Source organism: Leiobunum rupestre, chromosome 5, assembly GCF_980474605.1.
Source record: "Leiobunum rupestre chromosome 5, qqLeiRupe1.1.hap1, whole genome shotgun sequence".
NCBI lineage: Eukaryota > Metazoa > Arthropoda > Arachnida > Opiliones > Sclerosomatidae > Leiobunum > Leiobunum rupestre.
In genome coordinates this window covers 61,889,491-61,901,933 of record NC_143388.1, presented here as the reverse complement: position 1 = coordinate 61,901,933, position 12,443 = coordinate 61,889,491, and the positions used below count along the sequence as shown (strand labels likewise).

Here is a 12,443-nt window from a genome sequence, read left to right as displayed (position 1 = left end):
GGCTAATGTTTGATTGAATATTTACAAGTTTAATGACATAAATTTAAAAACATTATTACAAGCGCGCGTGAATAAAAATACATATAAATCATTAGTAGTGAGAGTGGTGACCCGTTCCATGAAGCGACCGAAAACAAGTGTTTCCAAATTAAATTTTTCTTATCAGACGTAATGGGGAGCAAATTTAAAGTTCACATTTATCTGGTCTATTATGTTTTTAACTTTTTTATACATTTAGAGCTAAATATTGAATGACCTTTTTTTACATTACAAAATAGTTCATATTTATTTAATTTTTAAACCGTACATTAATCGATATTCAAAATAAAAAAATGGGGAAAACAAATTGGTCGCGTAACTTTTTTACACTGCCCCCAATAATATGCAATATTATTTCAACCTAGTTTCGCGATCTTAACCAATTTCCATAGCATAAAGAAGAGAGGTGGGGCGCTTAATTACACTGCCATTGGAAAGTCTAACCCAGTACGATCTAATATATTTGTCCTTTCGACTCTTAATACCTTCGGTTATTACTCCAAGTCGCCACATGTGTTTTGGTAGATGGTCTTCGAATATTATTACTACATCTCCAGGCTTCATTTCTCTTGGTTTATTTACGACCTTCGAGTGATGAGCGTTACGCAACTCCAAAAGATATTCTTTTTGCCACCTACGCCAAAATCTCTCCTGCAGGGCTTCTCGGTGACGAAGTCGATTGTATAATTATCTTTGATTGGCAGGAACATTTTGCAGTTTGGGTTTCTGTGGGGGTAATGTTGTGATTCGCTTGCCGATCAAAAAATGAGCTGGTGTTAAAGGTGTAGGCTCGTTTGACTCGCTGAACACGTAAGTAAGCGGGCGAGAATTAATTGCAGCTTCACTTTCCGTCAAGACGGTCTGCATCTCGAAATAAGTTAGTTTGGCTTGTCCGAGCACCTTTCTTAAAAGAGTTTTTACCGCCTTTACCATGATTTCCCAAAATCCACCCCACCAGGCGGCTCTGTCGGCTATAAATCGCCAACTAATGCCTTGGTTTCCGAAAAATTCTCGCACCTTTTGACTATTAATACTTGACCAAATCAGTTTCAAATCTTCATCGGCACGTTTAAAGGTACGCGCGTTGTCAGACCAAATAATGCAAGGAATTCCTCTTCGGGCAATGATACGACGTAGTGCTAATAAGAAATCGTGGGTGGTTAGTGATGGTACCAGTTCTAACCAGACTGCTCTGGTGACGGCGCAAGTATATAGGCATATATACGACTTCTGGACCTGCTCTCCAACTTTAACGTACAAGGGTCCGGCGAAGTCTATACCTACTACTGAGAACGGTTCGGCTTGATCAATTCTTTCTGCTGGTAGTGGTGCCACTGGTACTTCACCTGGCTTGGCCATAGATCTTCTACAAATCATCCCTTAATTATTGTCTTCGCCAGCTGTCTTCCTGATACAATCCAGTATCGTCCCCTAGACTGCGTCAGTGTATTTTGAACACCAGAATGGTACACTTGATTATGGCTTCGTTCCATCAACAACTTAGACAGCTGGTTTTTCTTAGAGAGAATAAGTGGATGTTTTTCGTCATCCGTAAGTCGTGACTGGTCCAGTCTACCTCCGACTATTAGTAAATCATCTTGGTTCAATCTGGGAGTTAAGGTGGCGATCGGTGAATTCTGCTTGACCTGGCCGCCTTTCTTTATGGAAGCGAGTTCGTTGCTGAAATCCGTTTGCTGAGAGTCTTTAATCCACTGTATTTCGGCTAAAGCCATTTCTTCAGCATTTACGGCCAAGTTATCTGCCTTGTCTCTATTGATATTCCTTGAATGATTAACAAATCGATATACGTAGGACGTTATTCGGAAAAATTTATTGACACAATGATATCTCTGAGGATCTATGATATTAGATAGTCCTTTCGCTTCAGGTAATTTACATTGCGTTGCAAGGACAGTTTTCTTTCTCTCTACGTCTAGATCTTCGGTTCTGGGCGTCTGGTAGATCTGATTTGGCCATGTCGACTTGTCTTCTAGTAACCAGGTTGGCCCCTTCCACCAACGGATATTCTGTGGTAATTCAGTTGCCCTCGCTCCCCTCGTTGGGATATCTGCAGGGTTCTGATGACCTGGACAGTGTCGCCAATCTTGTGGTCTGGTTAATCGTAAAATTTCTTCTTTACGATTATGCACAAATGGTTTAGATTGTTCCTTTGGTTCCTTTATCCAATGAAGTGCAATAGTGGAGTCACTCCAAAGGAAAACTGGAAGTTCTTGTGGTTCGAAGACGTTTTTGACTTTGGTAATTAGGCGAGCTGCAAGGAGACATCCCATTAACTCTAATCTGGGAAGAGTTAACGATGTCTGATGTCCAACTGCCGTCGTCGCTGTTTCCAGTGGTTTGGTCTTGGTTTTATCTGTTTTCAAGGGTGCGACTCGAGCCTTTGCTGTTATGAAAGTTACAAGAATCTGTTGTTTGTTGGTAACGTAGCGTATATAGATGACGGCGGCAAAGGCTTTGATACTGGCATCGCAGAACGCGTGAAGTTCTATAGATCTGATTTCGTCCCTTGTGTTGAAGTAGCAACGTTCTACAGTGACGTTTTGAATCGACGGAAGCTCTTTGAGCCATTGTAAGTATTCGGCCTTGAGGTCTTCGGTGAGTTCTTTATCCCAGTTAAACTGCGGTTGCCAAAGTTTCTGGAACAACATTTTACCTCTTATTACGTACGGTGACAATAGTCCAACAGGGTCATAAATCTTGGCAACAGTGCTGAGGACATGTCTCTTCGTGGCTCGAATGTCTTGAAGACCCTTAACAAGTTCAGCTACGTCGAAAGAAAATGTGTCGTCTTGGGGATTCCATAACATTCCAAGAATTTTTTGACTACTTGTAGTATTGACTTCGTCCGTACCCATTTCCGCTTCCCATTTCTGTCTGAACTGAGTTGAGTTGGAATTCCATTTCCTAAGATTCATGTTCGCAGCTTTAAGAATTCTGGACGCTGATTTTGACTTGTGATAGGCTTGATCGACGTCATCTCCTCCGCTACAGTAGTCGTCGACATAAAGATCGTTGTCCAACGACTTGACGGTTTCTTCGTCGGTTTCACGATATTTCTCGATGTGTAACTTGATGGTCGCGGAAAGAAGAAACGGACTAGAAGTCACTCCAAATGCAACCCTGGACATGCAGAGAACCTCAAACTGATCCTCCTGAACACGTCCATTATTTTCTGTTACCCACAAATACCTTAAACAATTCTTATCTTCATCTGCTATTCCGATTTGAAGGAACGCCTTCTCGATATCTGCAACGACAGCCACGCGATATTTCCGAAATCGCAATACCAGGTTAAGAAGATTTGGATTCTGATTAGGACCGCTAAATAGAAGGTCATTGAGGCTTGGACAACCCTTTTTATGAGCTGACGCATCGAAAACGACCCTGAGTTTAGTCGTTTGGCTAGTGTCTCTGCGAACTGGCTGATGAGGAACGTAATATGTACCGCTGGGTTCTTCATTGGGATTTTCAACTCTTTCGGATATACCCATTCGTAACTGCTCTTCTATGACGGCCTTGTAATCTTGGTACAATATGGGATCACGCTTGAATGTCTGAACCAGTTTCTTCATGCGCATGGTGGCCGTTGGTAAGTTATTCGGTAGTTGTGATCTTGAAACTTTCCATGGAAGCTTGACTATATATCTGCCCCCAACGAACGTTGTCTCCTTCTTGAAGCTCTCGATTACTGCCTGCTCTGAACTATCCTCCTCGACTTCATCTCGGATTCCTAAGGATTCCAGGTCCCAGAAAGATCTCAAGGCGTTTGAAACTTCGGTTTCGACAATGGAAACTGACGTGACGGAAATGCTGTGTGCAGTGACTGGACCGGAACCTGTTGGACCTTGAATGGCCCATCCAAGCTTAGTTTCGACGGCGACAAGTGACCTGGCGATTCGTTCGATGTTTCCGCTAGCTATTTCGTAGTAAAAATCGGCTCCAATTAGCACGCCAATGCTAGTCATACATGGAGGTTGATAGCTGGGTTCGTCTGCTAGTTGTATATCTCTGGATCGAACGAATGTTTCGACTTCCTCGCAGTTGACTAGGGTAATGGTATTGCATAGGAATGGTACTTCGACTGCAGTTATGGTAACTGATTTTTTTGGGATCTTGACGTTCTGGATGGTAAGACGTACAAGTCTTCTTTTGGCGGTAGTGGGTTTGTCATTTCCAAAGTTACCAATTTGGACGACTTGTTCCCCGACAATAGGAAGGTTAAGTTTGCGTGAATACGATTCTTGAATGAATGACGCTTGGCTACCATTATCCAGTAGGCACCGGACAATTTCACTTGGCTCGGAACTCTCTGGACTTCTGATTAGAGCCTTGGCGGTCTGTAGAAATACGGTCTTCTGTACTCCAGAAATACTACCAACTCCAATGGCCTTGACGCAGGTTTCGTCAGGAGACTTTGATGTATCGTTTTTCGTTGTGGATGCCTTATGAGACGGATTATTGTGACAGATAGAAGCGTTGTGTTTTCCTTTACAAATTCTGCAGGACTTGAAATCGGAATTGCAGGTTTCGCTTTTATGTCTGGTAGACGTACAAAGGTAACACCTTCCCGACGTTTTCACCAGGTGTCGTTTTTCTTCAAGTGTATAGTTGGAGCAATCAACCGTGGCGTGAATATCTGATTTACAAAAAATGCAGTAGACCCTTCTGCGTGTTACGTTGGTGGCAAAGGATGAAGCGCTGGACCACGAAGGAGTCCTTTCGTGCGGTTGTCGGCTTACATCTACCCTGGTAGGCTTGTATTTATCTCTGGTATAAGCTCGCTTGGTTGAACCGGAATTACTTAACATTGCACAGGTTTCGCGTCCCTCCACCTCTTTCTTAAGGAATTCTACTAAAGTATCTATACACCAATCATCATTTCTACCCTGCTCCATACTAAATTTAAGACGAATATCTTCTGGTAAACGACTAACTAAAGCTGGACATAATGCTTCACTATTAGCAGAGATATCTACCCCAATTGCTTTAAGACTCCTTAAATTAGTTTCACATAAATCATATAACTTACGTAAAGCTCTTATATCGGAGGAATCGTCCACGGGATTTGATTTCATTAGACCTTTCATGAGGTCGTTGATTACCAACTTTCTATTATCGTAACGTTCTTCTAATAGTTTTGTTGCAACTTCATAGTTTTCGTTGGTCACTTTAAGTCCCGACAAGGCACCTTTCGCGTCACCGTCCAAATACGATATTAAGTAGTTCATTTTTTCTACTCTGGATAGTCCTTGTCGCTGGTGGATTGTAGCTTGAAATTGACACCAGAAGGCGGGCCACTCCGTGAATTCTCCACTGAAACGTTGTAGGTGAAGAGTTGGCAATTTCGACTGATCTCGTGAACTGGCTAATCGATCGTCCTTGCTGTCAGAGTCCTCGTTGGTAATGGTTACTTCTCTTTTGTTGAGCTCCCTTCTAGCTCTATTTCGAATCAGAACAATTCGCTCCTGGTAGTCCTGAACCTCGATTGATTCTTTGATAAGGTTGGGATCGTCTTCCGCTGTGCAGTTTAGTAAGGTCGCAATCCTTTGGTCTACGTCTGAGAGGCTTGCTTCCTTCAATTTAAGTAACGCTAAGTGGTCCTCAATGTCTTCGATGTCTGAGTACGGGTTTTCTACCTGAGCTTTGATGGCGTTGATCATCTTAGTGGTTTTGGTTCTTACTGTGGTTCGCATTCCTTTATATTTGGTCAATTCTGGTGTGTCCGACATCGTGGTATGAATTCGCTTTTGTTCTGGTCTTACCCGATCTTCAATCTTCAATTCGCAAAGTTCAATATCTCGTACAAGTTCGTTGATTAAAGGAACCGTGAGTCCGATAATCCCGGGTTTCGGCACCAAATTTATGTGGTAATTGTTTCGTGCGCTGGTAATTGCGCAGTGGGAGAGCTAAGAATTCTAGGCAGCCGACTGAAAAACTACCTAAATTATTACACAAGTGGTTTAAAGAATTAGGCGAATGTTTGATTGAATATTTACAAGTTTAATGACATAAATTTAAAAACATTATTACAAGCGCGCGTGAATAAAAATACATATAAATCATTAGTAGTGAGAGTGGTGACCCGTTCCATGAAGCGACCGAAAACAAGTGTTTCCAAATTAAATTTTTCTTATCACACGTAATGGGGAGCAAATTTAAAGTTCACATTTATCTGGTCTATTATGTTTTTAACTTTTTTATACATTTAGAGCTAAATATTGAATGACCTTTTTTTACATTACAAAATAGTTCATATTTATTTAATTTTTAAACCGTACATTAATCGATATTCAAAATAAAAAAAATGGAAAAAACAAATTGGTCGCGTAACTTTTTTACATATAGAGCTAGTTCAGCAGGACTAACAACAATTGTTATTCTTTGGTTTAAGATAATTCGGCTTATGTCCTGTCTTTACATGAATATTTTAGAGACGTACCTTTTAGGAGTTGTAGGTGGGAGGTGTTTAAGTATGTTTGGGGTTAAGAATTTTTTCCTGATCTAAGCTTCTTTTTAAACCCAATGATTAATTTGGGAATAGTATTTTGCTTATTTGCCATCATACATTTATTACAAAAATCATTTGAAATAAGAAAAACGGCGCGGAAAGCCGGAAATAAGTGAAGCATAGGCTAGCAACTACGCTACTCCTAAATATCGACTGCTATCAATTTCTTACGGGTTTGCCAGATAAATATTTTTCTCTCACACGAAAAACCGGCCAAACCTTCACCTCCTCCAAACTCAAAAGGGGGAAAGCACACCACACCGATTTTATAGAACGCTCTATTGTAGGTTTTCAAGTATGTTCTACAGCTTTCCCGTTGAAAATTGTTCCCTAGCACCTATCGGTCAAAAATTAAGTCTCAAAATAGTTTTTGATAAAAAAAACCTGGTGTCAGAGCAAATCGAGCCACCCTAAAGATATTTTTTGGATTAGTATATAACATTTACATATATCTGGAATTCAAAAATATGACGTAAATTAAGTAATAACTGTTATATTTGGAAAATTTCTAACCTCGATAAATAATGTATAAAGGTTCGATAATTTAAGAATTTTTATATAGGGTTTTGGCGTGTAATTCCGGACGCTTCTAATTCCGGACACTTTTGTTTACATTTGTTTATTTTTAATTTTCATGGCTGTAGGCCTTCTTAAAAGTATTTATTTTAAGCCCCGGGAACCGGTCTATACGTAGAACACAATTTCAAAATCGAGTAAAACGTTCCTGATATTATATTATTATTATTAAACGACAGGCCTAAAACGCCCGATTAAGTTAATGCCAATTTGTGGGAATGCCGCCCCATGCGCCTCTCGAAATAAGCTCTCATCTCGTCCACAGTGAACGGGTGATAAAAACCTTTATTTCTGCTAAAAATTCAACTTTTTCCTTACAAAACTAACATACGCGGGGTCATTTTGTCCTAGAATTTAGTTATTTACGAGTAATTATAAAAACCTTTACGTAGCAGCTATTTCCGGACACCTTGAAAGGTCACTCGTTCATTCGTAATTTATAGATAATAAAATGAAATTAAACGATATCAATCAAGACTGTTTAGAACGATATTATATCCGCAATATTAGGTGGTTTTTTTCGCCTGTTCTGGGTTTTTAGAGCAGGTTCAAAAGTGTAGCCCTATGACGTCATATTACTCCAATTCTATCATGGCGAAAAAAAAAAACGAGTTGGAGTCATTGAGTTGGGAATATTAATCTAGAGATCCAATCAAATCTGCTCCCCGCGAAACAAGTTTTTGAAAAATACGAATGTGGCTGCGTTCAACAACTATCAACGGAGAAAAACCGTTGAGTTATCGTTGAGTTCTTTTAATCAACGCTACGTCACAAAAATCTAAAGTTGTTGTACGATTTATATAGTTCGCTGACTTAACGAACAAAATATCGTCTGCTACCCCTCCTTTAACTTTGTCGAATGACGTCACGACACCGATGAGCAACGGACAAACCATCTCGCCCAGCCGATGTTTCCGCTGAGTCTCCGATGATCAACGTTACGTCAAAACCGGAAGTCAAAAAACCCGTTCAACAAAAAACCGCTGACCGTTGAGCTCAGCACTGAGCTATTTTAGAGTTGTTGAACGCAGCCCAAGCCGTCTGCTCTAAAATGACGAGCAAACGTTATCATATGACCCGTGGCGCCATCCATTATTTTGAAGAAAAAAATATTTTTGCTTGAAAACGCGTCTTATTTGAACGAACCATTGAGCGATAGACGGCGCCACGGGTAGAATGATAACGTTTTCTCGTTATTTGGGACGCCGATGGGAGCAGACGACAGTATTCTTATTTTTAAAAACTTGTTTCGCGAAATACTGAAATCCGACGTTTTGATTGGACCTCTAGATTAATATTCCCAACTCAATGGTTGGAGTAAGAAGGGAGTATTTAGAGGTTAAAGGTTATATATTTGTTTTGTTTTTAAGATGGCGACCGGTGCTGTGATCATCAATATAGGACTCATTTTTCTTATTTATTTAATAATAATAATCAGTTAGGCTAATACCCAAGACACCACCTGAGGTCTAAGTCATCAAGCAACTTTTAAAGTCATTAAATAGCATTTAACAATTGGATATTCGTTATTATAAGCTTGCCACATGTGAAGATGTTCAAAACCCGTTATGTTTTCATGAAACGAAATTTAAGCAGACGAATTTTCTATATAAGCTAGATTACTCCCTCTACACCTCCTTTCGAGGAGTAGTAAAAAGTGTAACGTTTGAGCTCTGGAACAAGCGAACAAAATTCGGGACAGGATAAATCTTACCGCGAGAAGAGGCGAATAAAACGTTTTAGGGTAATAAGTTTACACTTTTTGTCCTGGTACAGGCGAAAAAAAACCACCTAGTACAACCACAAGTTTTCCCGCACTTTAAGAGCGGACGACGCGTTATTTCACCTCCCTTTCTCTCCCTCATTTTTTCCCAAACACGGCTAGAAATAAGCCTCTCCTTAACCCTAAAACGTCGCCCTACCTACCTAATTCAATTTATTTGCTAATTAAAACGTTATTGCGGTAAAGTTATCTATAATTTTAATTACTGTTTTTTATTTATTATTACAATTTTTTAATTTGAATATAATAATTTTTTATATTTATTTATTTATTAAAATATTAGGGTATACTTATATTTATTAAAATATTTAGGCCTATATTTAAATTTTTTTATTTGTAATTTTAATATACCTATTTTTAATTTGTAATTTTAATAAACCCATTTTTAATTTTAATATACCTATTTTTAATTTGTAATTTTAATATACCTATTTTTAATTTGTAATTTTAATACATTTTTAATTTGTAATTTTAATATATTTTTAATTTGTAATTTTAATATATTTTTAATTTGTAATTTTAATATATTTTTAATTTGTAATTTTAATATATTTTTATATATTTTTTGCAATATATTTTTTAATTTGTAACTTTTTAGGTATATATTTTTTATTTATAATTATTAATATATTTAAATATTGATACATTTATATTATTTATATCGTGTATTATATTTTAATTCGTGTTATAATTTTTTAATTTGTATTATATTTTTTATTACAATTTTAAATTTTTATTAAAGTCTAGCTAATTTTTAAAAATGTAAATTATAATATTTTAAAGTGTCCAGAATTAGAAGAGGGCGGTTGGACAATTAGAAGCCGGTGGTTGACAATTAGAAGCCAGTGGTCGGAAATTAGAAGACAGTGGTCGGAATTAAAACCCTCTAGGTCGGAATTAGAAGCGAGTGTCCGGAATTAGAAGCGGGTACTAGCTTCAGGAAAAACGTCATAGAAATATAAATATCAGATGATTTTCACTCGAAATAGGTTTAAAAGACGCGCGAAAGTTCAAACTATGGAATACGCTATAAAGTATTCATATCAAATTAGTTACTGGGTTATGTTTCTATCGATTTTTAAAAAGTGTCCGGAATTACGAGCCACCACCCTATATTCTTCTTTGCAATTTTGTTTTATTTATTTCCGATTTGAAAAATGATATTATAAATTTACGTTTATCTTTACGTTTTATACTAAAAACCGACCAAATGGAGAAAATATAAGAAATTGCTTTTACGGATGCCCCCTTAAACAAACCCCTCTCCTTCTCATACGAGTTAGAGTAGGACGAGTGCACTTTACGGCGCGTTTTAATCGCTCTTTACGGCCGTTACGTAATAGTTACGGATGGCCTCTCGTCTTAAATCGATTGAGCATGTAAAACATGTATTTATACAAATTTTCATGCTTTTATCACAAAACGCACGATTTTTTCAACATGCGAACTGACTATTAAATGGAATACGGACACGAAATAATATTATCGCTTTCTTGGTGAACTTGTTTCTTAAGTGGCGGACCTCTCAAATATAATACTTCCCAGCGATTTTAACCTCGGAAGATAGGTTTTGGATAAGGTGTGACTTATGACGAAATACATTTAATGGCAAAAAAGTGTGTTTTTATCCCAACATCCTAACGGGACCGGGGATAAAATAGGGGCTTTCGGTGGGGTCAAAATATTTTATATTTTAAAGATAAATGAGGGTTATTTATGGTGAAATACATTATTTTACGAGATAAATTACGGTTTAAATCACAACATTTATTGTACTAACGGGGTTAAAAACTTAAAATAGGGGCTTTGGGCGTTTTTTTTTAAGGAAAAGACTTTATTTTACATGACAAATTTAGCCAAGAAAGAACGGCAAATTGAATAATCCGCAATCCGCATTAGTTATTAGTAATTTTTTAGTAATCCACTGTTATTGTTGAAAAAATAATGTATTTTAATATATATGATGTAACGTAATATTTGATACAAAACGATGATATTGGTGTCATAAGTGATGCAAACGTTGCGATTGAGAAAACTACTGCACGAGCTATCCAAACGCAGCGTTCAAAAGGCAAAGAAATGTTTTATTTATATATTCAGGGTATTATAATAGGAAAGTATATTGTGGAAAGGCAAACTACAAAAATCGGAATTATTGGAACGCGAACGGGAAATTAACGTACGATGTAGCTATTGATATATTATTTTAAACATATCAATTAAAAAATAACCAAATATGCCGCCATATATCTTGGTTATCATAACACCGCTTTGTTTTATTGATTCATACACGGATATAATGCTCTTTAAAATTCGACTTTGAAACTGAACTATAAAATAAAAATAAATTAAAATTTTCAACTTGTAAAATTCGATTATTGGTGTTGTCCAAGCATGGGCCAATAATGAAAATCTTTTATTGGCCCATGGTTCAAGGTAGGCACTCTCCTCCACATGGATGTGATATACGGGTTAAACTTCTTTTATTTTATCCCCCTTTTCGCCAAGACACAGCAAGCAGTCAACAAGCACTTTGAAGGGACCAAACGTGTGGGAGGGGGGGGGGGGCAAGGGAGATAAATATTCTGGGAATGCTTATTTCACAAGAAAATTTTCGCCTGATTTAGGAAGCGACATAGGGTACAATAGCGCAGCTGTTCAACTTGAAAAGGGGGTAGTTTGTGTCTTTATAATTTTGGGGTTTCCAACTCTTTCCCGAAATCACATGACCACCGTGACCAGTTATCTCAATAACACGGGCTCTCCTCGGTTCTATTTGGTTTTGTACTCCAGAACGAGTTAGTCGCCTTATTTTATATCTCTTCAGTGGAGTTATTTTTGACTATTCTGTTTAATATTTTTGCAAGAGCGGACTTCTACCTCCTCGAGGTTTAAAGAAGCCTTAATGCCCTTGTTTAAAATTTAAACACGTAGATAATTTAACTCAAACCAAAAGCCTTTTTAAAGGCTAATTAGTTTTTATGATTTTAAACAGCCTTTTTCAAGGCTATTAGTAGCAACTTTTTATAAACAGCCTTTTTCGAGGCTATTAGTAGCAGCTTTATACAACAGCCTTTTTCAAGGCTTATTAGGTATTATTATTTTAAAGAGCCTTTTTCAAGGCTATTATTAGCTACTTTTTCAAACTGAATTCTTCAAGGCTAATTAGTTATTATTATTTAAAAACCACATTTTTCATGGTTATAAGTAGCAATTTTTTCCAAACAGCCTTTTTCAAGGCTATTAGTAGCTACTACCTACTTTTTCAAACAGCCTTTTCTAATGCTATTTGTACTTTTTCAAACAGCGTTTTTAAGTAATTTGTAGTTACCTTTTAAGACAGCCTTTAAAGGTTTTAAGCTCGGACATTTTTATGGCTTTTACGGGCTCTCCAACAATTTGCTCTGATAAATCGTTTTGCGAGAAAAAATTAAATTTACCAAATCCATTGAGTATGACATAAGTTATAAAGATTATAGGGCAACTAAGAAATTTATATATATTAGATATATACAA

At 37.4% G+C, this 12,443-nt stretch overlaps 2 protein-coding genes across 2 annotated transcripts; both read right to left on the bottom strand.

The window, feature by feature from the left end:
• Window positions 1–726: 726 nt before the first annotated feature.
• Window positions 727–1,416, bottom strand: LOC149945532 (uncharacterized). The gene has a single exon (XM_090176596.1). The coding sequence runs from the start codon at window positions 1,414–1,416 to the stop codon at window positions 727–729; it is 690 nt and encodes a 229-aa protein (XP_090032722.1).
• On the bottom strand, window positions 1,413–5,789 carry LOC149945531 (uncharacterized). The gene has a single exon (XM_090176595.1). The coding sequence runs from the start codon at window positions 5,787–5,789 to the stop codon at window positions 1,413–1,415; it is 4,377 nt and encodes a 1,458-aa protein (XP_090032721.1).
• Window positions 5,790–12,443: the final 6,654 nt, after the last annotated feature.

Coding starts and splice junctions, on each gene's coding strand:
- LOC149945532 (XM_090176596.1), bottom strand. CDS start 1,416: ATGATTTGTAGAAGATCTATGGCCAAGCCAGGTGAAGTACCAGTGGCA.
- LOC149945531 (XM_090176595.1), bottom strand. CDS start 5,789: ATGTCGGACACACCAGAATTGACCAAATATAAAGGAATGCGAACCACA.